Below are 17,907 nucleotides of genomic sequence, written 5' to 3'. Positions count from 1 at the left end.
TATCAGTCTACTCAGACTTTAGCAGAGCTCAGTAACGCTGAGATTAATCACCGATCACATTGATTTATCAGTCTACTCAGGCTTTAGCAGAGCTCAGTAACACTGAGATTAATAACCGATCACATTGATTTATCAGTCTACTCAGGCTTTAGCAGAGCTCAGTAACGCTGAGATTAATAACCGATCACATTGATTTATCAGTCTACTCAGGCTTTAGCAGAGCTCAGTAACGCTGAGATTAATAACTGATCACATTGATTTATCAGTCTACTCAGACTTTAGCAGAGCTCAGTAACACTGAGATTAATAACTGATCACATTGATTTATCAGTCTACTCAGGCTTTAGCAGAGCTCAGTAACACAGATTAATAACCGATCACATTGATTGATCAGTCTACTCAGACTTTAGCAGAGCTCAGTAACGCTGAGATTAATAACCGATCACATTGATTTATCAGTCTACTCAGGCTTTAGCAGAGCTCAGTAACACAGATTAATAACCGATCACATTGATTGATCAGTCTACTCAGACTTTAGCAGAGCTCAGTAACGCTGAGATTAATAACTGATCACATTGATTTATCAGTCTACTCAGGCTTTAGCAGAGCTCAGTAACACTGAGATTAATAACCGATCACATTGATTTATCAGTCTACTCAGACTTTAGCAGAGCTCAGTAATGCTGAGATTAATAACTGATCACATTGATTTATCAGTCTACTCAGACTTTAGCAGAGCTCAGTAACACTGAGATTAATAACTGATCACAATGATTTATCAGTCTACTCAGACTTTAGCAGAGCTCAGTAACACTGAGATTAATAACCGATCACATTGATTTATCAGTCTACTCAGGCTTTAGCAGAGCTCAGTAACACTGAGATTAATAACTGATCACATTGATTTATCAGTCTACTCAGACTTTAGCAGAGCTCAGTAACGCTGAGATTAATAACCGATCACATTGATTTATCAGTCTACTCAGGCTTTAGCAGAGCTCAGTAACGCTGAGATTAATAACTGATCACATTGATTTATCAGTCTACTCAGACTTTAGCAGAGCTCAGTAACACTGAGATTAATAACCGATCACATTGATTTATCAGTCTACTCAGGCTTTAGCAGAGCTCAGTAACACTGAGATTAATAACTGATCACATTGATTTATCAGTCTACTCAGACTTTAGCAGAGCTCAGTAATGCTGAGATTAATAACCGATCACATTGATTTATCAGTCTACTCAGGCTTTAGCAGAGCTCAGTAACACTGAGATTAATAACCGATCACATTGATTTATCAGTCTACTCAGACTTTAGCAGAGCTCAGTAACACTGAGATTAATAACCGATCACATTGATTTATCAGTCTACTCAGGCTTTAGCAGAGCTCAGTAACGCTGAGATTAATAACTGATCACATTGATTTATCAGTCTACTCAGGCTTTAGCAGAGCTCAGTAACGCTGAGATTAATAACTGATCACATTGATTTATCAGTCTACTCAGACTTTAGCAGAGCTCAGTAACACTATATACATCCCAAGCCTGTTCAACATCAACACGCACAGCGTGTAACACTTCGATTCAGTTGGCCCAGTGAATCGGTTCATATGAACGATTCATTCACGAGTCGCTCAGCGCCAGCGGCCTGTCAGAATCTGGGGGAGGGGAAATCGATAAGCGCGGAGCGCGAGCCCTTTCTAAACAAGTGATCAGCGGCCGTTTGTGGACGAGGAGCGCAGCCGGTCGTCCCCGCTCGCTTTAAAAAGCCTGAAACATCCATTATTTCCCACCTGGACGCTAAACCGCAGCACTTAAACAGCGATGGAGTCACTCTCGCAGCACGTGCGCGTGTGTCGTACTTCCAGCTGAATGAGTATTCAGGATCCTGAGAGGTGAACCGCGGCGCCACCTGGTGGCCGTGTCTGAATATTGCAGCACAGGCAGATTTACTCAGACAGACAGAGACAGACAGACAGACAGGCTGCATTACAGGTTCCATGTACAATTAAAAAAGGCTTATTATTATTATAAATAAAAGCATTACTACATTACTATTACTGTACTGTAATTATTGTTGATGCAAACTTTGTCTGTATTTACAGTGGTGGTGATGGGAACCAGACGTCGCCATGACTACAACACAGCTATAGACATTTTATTCACCATCCAGAACCACCAGAGAACCTACACGAGTCTTCTGAGTTTATCTGGAACGTTGATGCTTAAATCCAGAATATTACAAGGTCTTTGGAGACCATTTTGGTCAATTTGACGTCCAAACCACAATTAAAACGATCATAAAAGTGTATTCATAACCATTTGAAGAGGGAGGGTGCTTTTAGAGGCGGACGTCTGGTTCCCATCACCACCACTGTGAACGTGGTTTCTCTGGACCAGAGCGTCTCGCTGTGAACCGCTCTGTTTACATCTCAACCATTTAATAATGTCTTAAAATTGGTTCCCCTTTGAGAAGTAACTGCTCTAATATCTCCTGCCTTTAAAACCGAGTTTAAATCAGAAGTCAGACGCTTAGTTGAGCGAACGTGAGAAGTTTATTGGTGTTATACTCACAAGTACTTCATCAACCAACAAACAGTCCACCTTTCACATAAACTCTTCATAAAAAAGTAAAATCAAATGTACAGATGAGGGAAAGAGCTGAGAGCCGTCTGAAAAACCTGCACCTTTTCTTCTGCGATCATCAGCCGTCATTAAATCCAAGACCAGGATCCCCCCAAACGTCGTCCCTGGACGGGACAATTTAAATGAAACTCCGGATTTCGTCATTTCTTTTCAGTATAAGTCTACGCCCCCCCCCCACCATCATAATCAGTTCTTTATGGATTCCTCTCTCTGCCGACTTATTTACCATGGCATTCGTTCCCATCTAACCACTGTGCCCAGGAGAGCACACGGGGACCGAACCCAGCGCAGACAGAGCCGACCTGATCCCAGACCAAAACAAAAAATAAAGATTAAAAAAAAAGATATCCATTCGTGGCAAAACAGATCAGTAGTCCACTTCCTGGACGTCTGATCTTCTCTGGGAGGAGCTCAACTGTAGTTTCCAGAACCTCCCTTGCGTGAGTTGTGAACGAGAGAATTTATGCCTGAGACCAACTGAGCGCTATGAAGCGATAATAAGTGTAAATACATGTAAATCATGTTCTCTCTCTAGAGGACGAGGCCAGTCCCGGTCCAGGTCCCGGTCCCGGTCCCGGTCGGTCCTGCTCTCTGATCCAGTCAGAAGTCTCGTTCTTCTGGTGACTGAATCAGAACACCCTGTCGAACTCCGGTTGGCTGGTGGTGGCAGGGTTCCTGTTCTGATTGGCTGGCTGCTGGGGCATGTGACCTCGGCGCCTGGGCGGGGCCAGGTACTCGAACATGGAGGTGTTGTGCGTGGAGAGCATGTTCTTGAGGTCGGAGGGCATGGGGTCGGACCAGAAGAAGTCGTGGTTGAGCGCGTCGTCGCTGTCGATCCTCTGCGCCGGGTCCAGGACCAGCAGCTTGTCGATGAGGTCCAGCGCGTACGGGTCCTTGACGTACGCCTTCAGCCGGTCCTTCACCTTCCGCTTCTGACCCTTCGGCAGCTCCATCTTCTGATACAGCTCGTACTTCTTATCCACGCCTGGCCACACCTGGAAAAGGGGAGGAGACACAGATCAGTCTTGAGCTTCGCTCCGAGTTTAACGCTGGTTGGCAAACTCGCACCAACCACCAGGAGCCTGACCGCTTCGGCTGCGCTGACCTCTGAGGAGGTCATACTGAAGATCTTAAACGTTAAACTTATTATTCCTAAACTCGAACTGTTCGGAAGTAAACACATCAGGAATGCTTCAATTTTCACTTGTATAATCATCACTTTCAACTAACCAAACTGTTCCCCTACAAGTTTCGGTTCATAGCTGGCAAAAAATAAATAAATAAAACGATTAATTTAAAAAATAGCGTATTTGATGTGTCCATCTCAACGTCGCAACCTGTGTACCTCTGGCCTCCTAACATCCCCATAACCTACTGATAAGGGCTCTTTATTTCAGTTTCTATTATTGTTGCTATTATTAATCCACTGGATAAACGCTGCATTAATAATGGCATCCCTCTGCCATACAGAGCCGTTCAACAGCTTTCCGCTGAGCTCTTTTCTCCTTCCCGGGAAACACAGCAGGCGTGTACATCAGCAGATCCTCGGCTGGCTGAGGAGTGTCTGAGCAGCTCACCTCTGCAGTGATGGACCCACACAGCTGGCTGATGAGCGTCAACTGATGCTGCTCTGTGTTGCCCTGCATGATGGGGCTCCTGGTCCACATCTCAGCCATGATACAGCCGGCGCCCCACAGGTCAATAGGAGGACCATAATCACGTTCTCCTGTATACACACACACACACACACACACACACACACACACACACACACACAGAAACTACTGAGATACCTGGAACATCACATCAAATAAAACTTCTGTAAAAAGTTTTATATTTTCACTGCAAGAAAAAATAAATAAATAAAATAAACGCAAACGTCATCTATACTGCGACTAGCTTCAATGAGTACACGCTGTGTGTGTGTGTGTGTGTGTGTGTGTGTGTGTGTGTGTGTGTGTGTGTGTGAGATATATATATATAAAAATAATCTCTGCTGCCCAAAAATCTCCAAAACTGTAACTTTACAGGAGAAGGAAAAAACATACTCTATTTTAATGTAAGTCAGTGGAACCAGAATACTCTAAAACGTAAAGAAGGTCATTTCCTTTCTTTGCTGACCGCTCTGTAGTTTGCTTGTCGTGACCCGGCATTTCTAGACCGGACACCTTGAAGACGTTGTGAAGCGATGCCACGTTTTAAAGAGACCGAGAGAGAACCAGTCCCCCACCTAGCAGCAGCTCCGGCGGTCGGTACCACAGGGTGACCACGCGGTTGGTGTAGCGGTTCCCCTGGCTGTTCTTAGCCAGGCTGAAGGCTCGGGCCAGCCCAAAATCAGCCAGCTTCAGGATGCCGTCCCTCGTGATCAGAACGTTTGCCGCCTTCATGTCTCTGTGCAGAATCTGACCGAGAGATCAAACACTGTTACAAACTGCTCAACACTAACTCTCTGACCGCAACGACTCCGAGCATCTGACAGGGAGAACGTTCAACCAACTGATCAATCACAGGAAACCAAGTCTGAAACATCTCATCAATGACTGCGGCGAGAGGACCACGCCCCTGCACTCTGACCTTGTTCCTGTGGATGTAGTAGAGGCCGTTCAGGAGCATCTGCATGACCTTCTTTATCTCCGACAGCGTGAACTTTACGTTGGCGTTGCTAAGCAACCCGGCCAGATCGTGCTCGCAGAAATCAAACACGAGGTAGATGCTGCCCTTGTAGCGGTTAAACTGGGTGGCTGTAGGACAAAAACAAACAACAGTTATTTAAATGGTCAGTCACTGGGACACAGGTGGACAAATTAGCAGCTGTTTTATTACTGGACGCTGGGCCACACAGGCTGTTCTGGACTAACACACATAAATAGTGCATTTGTTCCAACGCTACATTCAATCCGCCTCTCATAACGCGCCACTCAGTGTCCATCTGCAAACAACAAAGGATCAGTATTCAGTATTCTGAAGCAGATACACGGTCACTAGAACAATCCTTGCAACCACCTGGAATACCACTGCAACCCCCCCAGCCTCCTGGAACACTATAACCACAACCTAGCATCTCCCTAGTGACCACCAGGGAAAATATAGCAACACAGTCCTACCCCAGCAACCACCTGGAACACCATAGCAACCCCACTAACATCAAATCACCTAGCATCCACCTTCAGTACTACAGCACACCCATAGGAACCACCTGGAACACCATAGCAACCCCACTAATATCAAATCACCTAGCATCCACCTTCAGTACTACAGCACTCCCATAGGAACCACCTGGAACACCATAGCAACCCCCCTAACATCAAATCACCTAGCATCCACCTTCAGTACTACAGCAGTCCCTCAGGAACCACCTGGAACACCATAGCAACCCCCCTAACATCAAATCACCTAGCATCCACCTTCAGTACTACAGCAGTCCCTCAGGAACCACCTGGAACACCATAGCAACCCCCCTAACATCAAATTACCTAGCATCCACCTTCAGTACTACAGCACTCCCTCAGGAACCACCTGGAACACCATAGCAACCCCCCTAACATCAAATTACCTAGCATCCACCTTCAGTACTACAGCACTCCCTCAGGAACCACCTGGAACACCATAGCAACCAGTACATTATATTCAAAACAATAAGGAGCACAACATGAAACGGTCGGATGTTTTTGAATCATTTTTGCCACAACTCCCACCAAACCTCACCTTTTGTTCTGCAGATCTCGATCAGGTTCACAACATTCTCGTGCTTCAGCAGCTGGAGGATCTTGATCTCCCTCAGAGCCGTGATGGGGAACTGAAGAAAAAATAAAATAAAGAAACACACAAGCATGTTCAACGGTGAGCGACTCGCCCTCTGACTACGTGCATTTTCACGTCCAGATGTGACGTTGTTGTTCATCACAAACAAAACCTCATATCTCCAAAACAGCAACTTCACGGGAGAAGGAAACGACGTGCTTTACGTCAATGGAACCAGACGTCTCTCCTAATCGGTCTGGGCCGTTTCCTTTAGTCCACTCATCACAGCGTTTACACGCAACGCAGAGCACCAGGTGTTTCAAATCATCATACAAACTGAAAGGCGCCAACGACAGAGCTACGAGGTTCTGTTGACCGCTAGACCAAGCAAGTCTAGAGTCGAGCCACCGAGACTCACCCCTTCTTTCTCATTTTCCATCAGCACCTTCTTCAGCGCCACCTTCTTACCCGTCTGCCTGTGTTTGGCTTTGAACACCTCCCTGAAAAAGACAGAACGAACAGACTGCAATTACAGTGAACTGCAACAAAAACCAACAGGGCTTAGTTCACTTAACTGACCGAAACACATCAGAGACACAAGACAACAGACAGACAGAGGCACGAGGCACGAGGCACGAGCTCCGAGACACAAAGCCACAAAATACGCCGACAGAAAGATACAAAAGAAAGACCGGCACACAGAGAAAGGATGGACAGACAAAAGAGCAGCGCAGAAGGGGAAGAGTAGCCTTAATCAATACTCAGGTAAGTATGGATACGATAATGACCAGTAAAGTACCAGATCAATAAACTACTGAAGTACTGAAGTACTGAGTAGTGGACGGTCTTATTAAATCCAGCCTCTATCAGCTCAGGACGCGACGTTTCTACACCTCTATTTTTCTGATTTTCTGGTTTAAAATTAAACGCTAAAGCTCCAAAGTCTCAAAGTACAAGAGATGCTGTCAGTAATAAAACAGAATGACAGCAACACAAAAAACTATTAGAAAATAATTATGAACCGCAAAAATATAACAGAGTAAAAAGTCCAGTCCTTTACTCATTAACATACTACAGAGGGTAAAATACTACCTTCAAAACACTGAGCTGGTGTTACGACTTACTACCCAGCTCAAGAACAGACAGACACGCAGACAAGACAGGCAGACAGGCAGGCAGATAGACAGGCAGGCAGGCAAGACACAGACAGGACAGACGGATAGACAAGACGAACAGACAGGCAGACGGGCAGACAAGAGAAAGACGGACGGGCAGACGGGCAGACGACGGACAGACAGGCAGACAAGACACAGACGGGCAGACAAGACACAGACGGGCAGACAAGACACAGACGGGCAGACGACGGACAGACGACGGACAGACAAGACACAGACGGGCAGACGACGGACAGACGACGGGCAGACGACGGACAGACGACGGACAGACAAGACACAGACGGGCAGACAAGACACAGACGGGCAGACAAGACACAGACGGGCAGACGACGGACAGACAGGCAGACGACGGACAGACGAGACACAGACGGGCAGACGACGGACAGACAAGACACAGACGGACAGACAAGACACAGACAAGACACAGACGGACAGACAAGACACAGACGGACAGACAAGACACAGACGGACAGACAAGACACAGACAGGCAGACGACGGACAGACAGGCAGACGACGGACAGACAGGCAGACAAGACACAGACGGACAGACAAGACACAGACGGACAGACAAGACACAGACGGACAGACAGCCAACCAGCCAGCCAGACAAGACACAGACAGACAGACGACGGACAGACAGGCAGACGACAGACAGACGGACAGACGAGACACAGACGGGCAGACGACGGACAGACGGGCAGACGACGGACAGACGGACAGTGGACGGACAGACGGACAGACAAGACACAGACGGACAGACAAGACACAGACGGGCAGACGACGGACAGACAAGACACAGACGGACAGACAAGACACAGACGGACAGACAAGACACAGACGGACAGACAAGACACAGACAGGCAGACGACGGACAGACAGGCAGACGACGGACAGACAGGCAGACAAGACACAGACGGGCAGACAGGCAGACAGGCAGACAAGACACAGACGGACAGACAGCCAACCAGCCAGCCAAGACACGACACAGACAGACAGACACGCAGGCAGACAAGACACAGGCGGACACACAGGCACACAGACAGACAGACAGACAGACGGACGCACAGACAGCCGGCGTTTACCCGAAGGTGCCCTGCCCGATCTTGGCGAGCTTCTCGTACTTGGAGAACTCGTCGCAGAACGGAAACTCCACTCCGTCGTAGTACTTGGACATGATGGCGGTCTCGCGGTCCGGCCTGCGGGACACAGAGCAGACTGGCGTTACCCGCCGCGGCAGGGAGGGCCGGCAGGGCCGGGCAGGGGCCCCGACCCGCCCGCGGGCCGCCGCTACAGCTCCGAACAGCGCCCGGGGCAGCAAATATCCGCAAACACAACGAAAAGGAGAAGAAATTCGTACTTATCGCCGCCGGAGCCGCCGCTTTTGTCTCGCTGCATCCTCGCTCCTCTTCTGCGGCGTCACGGGGAACGGAGGGGACTATAAGCCACAGCGCCGCCCAGAGGCCGGCGGGCCTGCGCCCCGCACACCGACGCTCATACAACACCAGCACATCACTGCTGCACCTCACCTGATCCTCAGTTAAAGCCCTCATCACGGGAAAATGACGTGCTCCCGCTTTAAGCCTGATGTAGGATGGACTTCGGTGTGTGTGTGTGTGTGTGTATATATAATGAGTCTTAAAGGGCCCATATCATAGACGACTACCTTCGCTCGAATTTGAAATGAAAAGAGGTTCTTATTTCCCCCGTTATATCAACAAACAGGCCTGCTGAACAGCAGAGGGCGCCCGAGAGCGAGTCCTCAATGAATGGGAGTGAATGGAGCTTAACGCTAAAGCGAGCAGTTAAAATAGCCTCTAATGACTCGCCCAGAACTTTCCTTTCATCTTAGACAGTAGAAAGATGAGCTTCACTGAAAAAGCAGAGAAATCTCTCCTCTATGTTTCCTTTATTCTACAGTAAACGGGTTCGGGCTGCAGGGGGCGGGCTTTACTGCTAGAGCGGGATGATTGACAGGCGAGCGGAGCCGCTCATTGGCTGTTCGCGGTCACTGACGTCATGGATGTACATGAGGCGCTGTTTTAAGCTCCTATAACTCAAGTTTAAAAGCTCTTAAAAACATAACAGCGGTGTTAAAATGCATTAAAATTACATTACACTGAAAACGTTTAAGCATTTATAAACTCATTTTGCTTAAATGCTCCGCATCCACCCATTCATTTTGAACTCGCTCAGGAGCGCCCCCTAGCGTTTGAGAAACCCTGGAATTCTCCTCTCTACAAGTTCTCTGGTAGAACCTCCAACAGCAGGACCATCTGGTGTTGGTTGCACAGCACTGGATGAGCTCACTGAAGGAGCCAATCCAGTCACCCTGAATATTCCTCAGCCAGTAGCTGAACTACAATATGCGTAATGCATGCTGGGTATTGTAGTGAGAAAGCATTCATGAAAACAGCTGAAAGAAAGAAACAAACACATCAGCACTTCTGATAAATTACTTCATTTAATTCAATCCTTTAAAAAAATCCTCACTGGGCGTTGTGGCACTGTAAGACATTTGGGGGTCATCGCTGGAGCTTGTAATGCTCAGTTTAGCTGCTCACACCTTTACAAGGCCTACATACATAACGAATGCAAACAAATGTTTTAATGAGGAAAAAAAAGGTTTTAAAGGTGATCAGTTCACGTAAACCATTCAAGCGATTCCTACCCGCCTGGGAATGGGCAGAAAAAGGTAAACATGAGTGAAAATCATTTCCCTCCAAGTCCCAAACTAGCCAGGAACCCACCCTTCCACCCCACATTAAGACATAAACCCTCATTAGATCATATCCTCAGATCATGTACTTCGCCCATCACTTCGGGGTAAACAAAACTGCGGCGTCTAAAAGGAAACCGCTTTTCTTTCAGAATTTCTGCATAATTAAACTGTTCAGACGTAAACGGACTCGTTCAGAGCGGTTTGGGGTGAAACGCTCTGATCTAGAGTCTCAGAGCCGTTCACAGTGGTGGTGATGGGAACCAGACGTCCCCCTCTAAAAGCTCCTCACAGCAAGTTCCTACACGAAGTGGTTATGACGCTGCCTGATGACGGAGACGCTGTTCTAGGATAGTCTTGAAAAGATTGTGGCCTTGAAGTGGATTCTTACAGCCCAAGGAGTGCAGGGAGGTACAGGTGACACAAAACAGTCCCAATTCATCACCAATTAACCATCATTAATACTGGATATAAAACTCGGAAGACTCGGGTAGGTTCACTCTTAATGACTTGTACACCTCAAACATTACAGTCCGTGCCGAAATTCTGAGAAATCAGCTGACTTCCCCTTTCAGAGCCCCTCACCCCTAATGATCCGACACTGATACTGTATTATTAGTAGTGTTTTAGCACCGGCCAAAGATGCCAACTGACACATGATAGCATTCCCTTTAAAGAAGCTTCAAATATAAGACAACCCACTTCAGCCACAGCGTTGACAAAGAAAGACGTTTTACATTTACGGCATTTGGCTGACGCTCTTATCCAGAGCGACTTACAACGTGATTATTGTTACACAGGGAGGCCAAGGTGGTGTTAGGAGTCTTGCCCAAGGACTCATATTGGTATAGTGTAGGGTGTTTGCCCAGGTGGGGATTGAATCCCAGTCTACAGCATAGAAGGCAGAGGTGTTACCCACTACACTAACCAACCACCAACCGAAAGTTCAGATGAAGGACAGATGGAGACGTTCAGATGGAGTAGTAGTGTCTCGCATGTACGTGCAGATCTGTATGTTTTAGACTCAGAGCTTCAAGCTTGACTCCAGTTCTAAGGTCTACAGCTCACTGCAGTCTTGAATTGGGCCGCCCAATATATCGCTTCACAGGCTTTATTGCGATACTGGCACCATCGTTCCATCGCATATACGCACATGAGCTTCGACACTCATTTTACTGAGCACCCTGACCAATCACAGCCAGTGTGCATGAGCTTGCTTGTATATTTGGGGTTTTAAAACGGCCACAAAAGAAACAATAGTGGTGAAAAATAATACAGACTGATATTTAAACCACTGTGTTTTAATACATGCAAGGAACACATCGCAATCCGGTTTTCTGCCCATATCATGCAGCCCTAGTCGTAAACGGCGCCTAAAAGGACTCAAAGGAAAACAGAGGTTGGCACTATGACGATATCTATCGTTATCGTGATCAATTATGCCACGATACAGTTTTCAAAGCATATCGTGGACGTCAACAGAACCCAGAGGAACTCCAACTACGTGTCTCTTCACATCATTAGTCCTGGTTCACTGGATTTAGTGCAGTGCAGTTTGGGAGACGTTAAATAAAATTCATGCCGTTTTTTCACGGCATTTTTGCAAACGTGGCACCACTAGTGCACTCTCTCCTTTACCAACGTATCAAACTAAATACCGTGTAATGCCAAAACGTGTTAATGTGCTTGTGAGATAGTATATCGGCCTTGTTACCCACCCCGATGCAAAGTAGTGCCTGAAAAGCCAGCCTTCAGGGTCAATAACAGCTCGAGGTCCACGAGCCTGATTCTAGATTATCCCGACAGATTCGGATCAGTCCTGAAAAATACGGTGCGATTTTATCCAAGTTTAATTACATCTACGTCACGGGTTCTGTGGACATTTCCACAGAGAAGCAGCACAGCGGCCTGTCCTGCACGAGAAGGCACAGGTGAAGAACTAAGTGCTTTCGACTCCTGCTCGTTGCGGCCACTTGGTGGCGATGTGGTAGCAGGTCAACTCAATAGGAAGGTTTTTACAGCAGGCTGGTTGTGCAAGGCCCAGTTTACGAGTATCTACAGGCTCTGAATTAAGGTTAGTCACGAGAAGAACCGCCAGGGCTTTTTTTTGCAAAACAAGACTTTGAAGTAAAGCTGGATTACTTAAGCCAAAAGTGAGGATTCTCCAATTAGAACGGACTCAAGTTGCCCAGCCGACTGACATGCTGCTCTGTGACTACCCCGCTGGTGAATACTCGCCTAACCACATGCACAAGTGTGTTAGGATGCCAGGGAAGGCTCCAGGTGTTTCAGAGCCCCGCCCACCAAATGTAAGCTCCCTGTGATTAGCACGTGGATATTTGAGGCCGCTCGCAGCGGCGCGGCTTTAGCGTTAACGCTAACTTTCACAGGGATTAGGTGCTTGCTGGGGTCGGACAGCACCGGGTCTTTTCCCTGCGTTATCCACCGGAGGGCGCTCAGGATGCAAGGGAACACCAGCGTCGCACTACGCTGCTCCGCCACCAGGGGGAGACCATCGCCGATCAGAAACTCCGCCTCCGGCTTTTCCTCCCGACCGTTTAGGACGCGCCAGCTCTGCTGGTTGTCCAAGCAACGGGTGAGCATGTTCTCCACAGAGACGTTGAAGTTCTGTTGATCTGTGAGGAGGAATATGAGAAAGACAAATGTTAAAAGTGGCCTCATTAATTCAGATTTTTTTCTCTCTAGTCCACTTATGAGGTTTTATGCACCAGCAAGAGTCATAATATCTTTTAACGTGACTATTTTCCATCTATCTTTATCCCTAAGAATTAAACTGGAAATTTTATTTCAGTGCCATTAAGGCTGATATGTAAATGAGCTCTGTTCTGACTGGCTGCCCTGTTTTGTACAACCAATTCAAGCCAAAACGTACGTTGGTTCAGAGTGAAATCTTCAGGCAAAGAAAAAAAAAAAGCTACTCTTTTCACACGTGTGGATCCTCCGAAAGGCTGTAATGAGTTATTTGCCTCCTGACAGCCATGAACAGTACAACGTTTAATGTTTTTAGACTGATAACTACAGACTGTCTGCAGTAACAACACCTTGCATCACTTCAATGTGAATGGGTGAAGCTAAACTCCTGTAGGCTGAATGGGGAGTATGTAAATATGTTCGCGGTTGTGACATCACAACCACAATGAATTCAAAGCAGGTTTCAGCATAACTTCATTTCCATGTATGGAGAGTATGGATTTGAAGTGAACAGGGAATTTAAAAGATTAACTAGTTTACATAGTAAATACTATTTGCTAAAAAACCAACAAACATTACTTGATTTCTATAAATGTGGCCAAAAGTCCACAGTTGAGTGCCCTAACTATCACGTAGCTGTTCCTGGAGTGTCTTCTGACCTGCGTTGCACGTAGCGATGGCCTCAGTGATGTTGGGACAGAACACAGCGAAATCGAAATGGCACGGCTGTGGAAAAACAAGCACATCCGTAATGAATAACAACACTTACGCTCCTTTTAATTCTGATCAACTATAAAAGGACTTCCAAATCCAAATGACGGACACTAAAACACTACAAAGTCAACACAAATGGCAGTTTTGAGAGAAAAAAAAAAAAACAGCATAAATTTATGAAATATTAATGATGCCAATTTCAGAAAATCTAAAAAATTGAGTCACTGAGCAACATTTAGTAGTGAACTATGATTATTAGAGCTAAGCCTTCAGTTTGGATCAGATACATCAAAAAGATCAGTCCAGCTGAGGAGAAGTGTCTATTAAAAATGCTCATTTCTACTAGCGTCCCTATGGGAGTTCCAACAGTAGGTCAGCTTGTTCTGGTTCACACTCTGCATTAAATGGACAGCTGGACCTTTCACAGGACAGTCTATACGCTTTTGTGCTTTACAGCAAACATTAACAAATATTTGAGCTTGTATTTATCAGTTTTGGATGCATCAGTGACTCTCTCAGTAAAGGGTCCTGGCACAGAGCCACCACCCCCACCGTTTTCCATTCCTAACAACTAACCTAAACCTGCTTAGAATACGACTTGTATTTACAGTCAGTTACGTATCTAGAACCTCCAGAAGGACTAGTGATGGTCTCACTGTGAACCCAAGAGTGATCATTCATCACTTTCTAATTATGCTGGTACACCGTCAATGACGTCTTAACCACGGGAGAGCGCACTTGGCCATATGTACCTGGACACCTCAGAGGAAACGATTCTGATTGGATAGTTTTTTGTTTCACTTTTTGTTTCCAAAGAAAACTTCTGATAAAATAACTCCTTCACTGAGGCTTCGCCGGCGCCTCAAGAGCTGAACATGGAGCCAAATATTCGTCTCACCACGAGCAGCTTGAGCATGGCGGCACAGTCCCTCTCTCCGGTGGCGTTGAACAGCAGCACTCGCACCAGTGACCCCCTGCGCACGCAAAGAATTCAGTGTTAAAATCCAAGCTATAATCTTTCAATTAGATCTCACAATAATTTAAATGCCTAATATAATTAAAGCAGCAGCTAAAGGAAAAGAACTGGACAGATATTAATAAGATAGGAACCCACGTGGTGTTCGTCTCGTGCTGTGCGGCCGCCTCACTGAACCATCTCACGCAGGCCTGCATGCTGCGCGTGGTGTGAGCTCCGTCCAGAAAGTACGTGATGCCTCCATGGGTCAGCGTCTGATTCCGGCCGAGCCAGTCAGTCTCCGCCAAACCTAGAAAACGTGCGCACGAGCACATCTGCATAAACATCAGCTACACAGCTGGAAAGAGTACAACTGTCGCCTCGAACACGAAGCCCTACCCCTCCGTCTTGTGTTCACGTCTAGGGGAGGGGTGTCCTGATTATTGCTGAGATGGAGCGGCAGGGCAAAGTGTTCGGACTACATGACCCTCCAAACGGAGGTTGTCCAAAGTATTATGGTCCTTTTCTTCATAACGGGCATAAAAACCACAAGTAGTGCTGATGTCTCGGGAGCTCAATTTCCTGCTCCACCTTAAATTGTGTAGCAGTTACATTCTGGCGTCAGAAATTTGAACGAGAATCTCTGACTTCAGCTTCATATCACTGAAGAATTAGGGGGGGTGATAATAAATAACTGCCCCCTCTTTGAAGGCGTATGATCCCTAAATGTAACTAAAGCCCAGCAGTGAGGAGCTGAACTTTCCCCTCCTCTGCTGTCCCTGCAGACGGGCAGGGTCGCCTACAGAGCGGCGCTAGTAGCTGTTAATGAAGTGATGCTCTTTTATTAGAGGGTCTCATCTCAGAGGAAGATCTCAACCACTGCCCTGTAGCTCAGTTTAGTTTTTAGCTGAGGAACAGCCTTCAATTACAAACAGTTTTGTCCGTCACATGTTGCTTTCACATCCATGCTTTGCGTGCCAGCTGACCGTTTACATCAGCACTTCTCCTTTCTGCTGACCTGCCAAAGTGGCCTCCATTGTGCATTATGTAATATATACGAGGATGAGTCTTCACAGGACAGCACTACCGAGGGTCCACCTTTCTCAGCTGCAGCCGAGCTCAATTTAAGTGTGTTAAGCATGTGGAAAGGCAGAGATGAGTGAAGTGCTGTTACTGAGGGCACAGCGCTCTCACCTTTCAGCATGCGTGGGCTGGGCTCGAACACCGGAGCCGTACCGAAGCCTCCAAAGCCTGCTGCAGACTCCACGGCCGCCTCTGCTAGAGACAGACAAGTTATACCACGCAAGCAGACCTGCCCTCCCACAGAAAGAAACCAGGTGGCTATTTTAGTTTAGAGAAGTCAAAGCCAAGACATCTTAAAACTCCCAAATCTTGGCCCAGTGCCAGGCCTGCAGTCTCTTTTGTGACTTAATTCCTTAAAGGAAGAGCACAAGATATTTTTTCCAGAACTACGTTTTAACTGTATGATACAGGGATGAAATTCCAGAACTTTCATGGGGCACAGAACGAGAACAAAACTGCTTCTAGACACGTTCATCTCTCACTAAAGCAGCGATACTACATTCAGGGACATTCAGGGACATTGAGGGACATTGGGGGACATTGAGGCCTGACAAACAACTGAACTGGCCTGGAACTAATTTACTGCTCTGAGCTTGTCTGAAGTGGTGGTAGTGATTAGGAACTGCTGCAAACCCTAAAATAGTGGATTCTTTTGCGACTTTTAAAGATTTGTGATATGCTAAGTTTTACAGTACACTGTCATTTGTTACTTTTTACTGCAAATTAATCTTCCAGAAGAAAAAAACTCATCAAATATAATAAATATTTAATTAAATTAGTTACTACGAATAGTTATCAAATATTTTCTCACTTCAGTGTTTTTATTTAAGCTTATTATTTCGCTAATTCCTATAATTGTAGTGAACAGTAATCTAACGTCGGTCCATTTTCGAGCAATTTATACCTAAATAGCACTTTTTTTTTCCTAAATTGCTAACTGTATATTTGAGGAAAAACCCTGGGCTAGTTGTGTAAACCCTGATCACTCCAAATGTTTTATAACAGATCAGCAGACAAAAACAGACCAACCTTCTTCTACCTCATTTCAGTTTTGTGACAATATCTGGTAAAAATAGTTACACACACACACACACACCCCTACCTGTGCTGCAGCGCCTCTGGAGCCAGCAGTGTGTGAGCTGGAGTGCGAGGGAGGCGTTAGATCGCTGGTGTAGCCCAGCCAGCCCCAGCTTCACCGGCTCCACACCCAGACTCTGATATTGACCCAACTCAGGACACACAGACAGGGAGCACTGCACACACACAGAGTGAAGTATTAAAAAACAGATACGCTTCAAGTTATCAGTTTGTTAGTAATACCTGCCGGGTGCACACACACACACACACACACACACACACACACACACACACACACACACACACACAGGCTATTTCATCAGGGGTGCCTACCTACTATTTGGCTATACACACCCACACCCACCTATATACATACTATCTGCGCTATATACAGCAATGTGATAAACACTATTTAATTTAATTAAAAATCTCTATTTTTGTCCGTTTTCATTTTTTGACATCACTTGAAAAAGGCAGCCGCTCTTTATGTTGCCCAAGTTTCATGATGAACAGTCCAACAGAAATGGTCCAAAATCACTTGGAACTCTCCATTCACTTCCATTAAAAGTTGGGAACGTTTTTCCTTCTCCTGTACAGTTACTTTTTTGGAGATACGGGGTTCTGTTCCGACAGCCATGACCGAACTTTGGAGGTGTGTCTGCAGATTCTTTGAGGAAGTGAAAGTGAGTCTCCTGAAAAGAACGGAAGCTGGAATAAAGGGAAAGAGTGGCACGGACCCAGGCAGGGCTGTGACACTACATCCTGGAAATCTGATGTTATATTTAGTTGTTGAGGCTTCTGCGAAATTTCCTATTACATGTGTTTCGGCATTTTTCCTGAAAACCTTTTGACTGTAAATTTAATAAATGAAGGACGGTCATTTACTTTGGCACAGCGCTGTTGGTGTATTCGCCCCATCTACCCCATTCATTACCGCTCTGCTTCTGACTACAGGACCGGTGCTGCCCAGATACTGACCACTGATGAAGGACTACAGGATGAAGAACACAAACTGTGGCTCGATCCCATTTCTTATCTTCACCCCTACCCCTTGTTTTTTGAGTGTTGCTCCTTGGCACTAAGCTAC

General features: G+C 46.3%; 2 protein-coding genes across 3 annotated transcripts in view; both read right to left on the bottom strand.

Annotated features, from left to right (window-relative positions):
• Positions 1–2,536: 2,536 nt before the first annotated feature.
• On the bottom strand, positions 2,537–9,081 carry cdk9 (cyclin-dependent kinase 9 (CDC2-related kinase)). Its single transcript, XM_017682996.2, has 8 exons — positions 8,921–9,081; positions 8,646–8,759; positions 6,806–6,887; positions 6,352–6,442; positions 5,221–5,387; positions 4,877–5,048; positions 4,224–4,372; positions 2,537–3,641 (listed from the first exon to the last, which is right to left on the bottom strand). The coding sequence occupies exons 1-8, from the start codon at positions 8,956–8,958 to the stop codon at positions 3,276–3,278; spliced, it is 1,179 nt and encodes a 392-aa protein (XP_017538485.1). The 5' UTR covers positions 8,959–9,081; the 3' UTR covers positions 2,537–3,275.
• Positions 9,082–10,005: 924 nt separating this feature from the next.
• The window catches only part of fpgs (folylpolyglutamate synthase), a 25,878-nt gene continuing 17,976 nt past the window's right edge, over positions 10,006–17,907 (bottom strand). Inside the window, exons 10-15 of one of the 2 annotated variants that reach the window (XM_037546133.1) lie at positions 16,846–16,996; positions 15,855–15,938; positions 14,820–14,970; positions 14,604–14,679; positions 13,651–13,717; positions 10,006–12,915 (exon numbers count right to left, since the gene is read on the bottom strand). In XM_037546133.1, the coding sequence (XP_037402030.1) occupies positions 12,539–12,915; positions 13,651–13,717; positions 14,604–14,679; positions 14,820–14,970; positions 15,855–15,938; positions 16,846–16,996 (906 nt within the window). In that variant the 3' untranslated portion in view covers positions 10,006–12,538. The remainder of the gene's footprint in view (positions 12,916–13,650; positions 13,718–14,603; positions 14,680–14,819; positions 14,971–15,854; positions 15,939–16,845; positions 16,997–17,907) is intronic. The other variant, XM_037546134.1, reaches the window with a different exon arrangement.

This window comes from Pygocentrus nattereri, chromosome 16, assembly GCF_015220715.1.
Source record: "Pygocentrus nattereri isolate fPygNat1 chromosome 16, fPygNat1.pri, whole genome shotgun sequence".
NCBI classification, from domain to species: domain Eukaryota; kingdom Metazoa; phylum Chordata; class Actinopteri; order Characiformes; family Serrasalmidae; genus Pygocentrus; species Pygocentrus nattereri.
This window is presented reverse-complemented; position numbering and strand designations above follow the sequence as displayed.

What these genes read in the sequence shown, in the direction of transcription:
- cdk9 (XM_017682996.2), bottom strand. Translation starts at nt 8,958, where the DNA reads ATGCAGCGAGACAAAAGCGGCGGCTCCGGCGGCGATAA. An exon ending in ATCGGGCAGGGCACCTTCGG is followed by an intron (nt 6,888 to 8,645) that starts GTAAACGCCGGC and finishes TGTCTTTTTCAG; the next exon opens with GGAGGTGTTCAAAGCCAAAC. An exon ending in ACCGCCGGAGCTGCTGCTAG is followed by an intron (nt 4,373 to 4,876) that starts GTGGGGGACTGG and finishes GTGTGTATACAG; the next exon opens with GAGAACGTGATTATGGTCCT.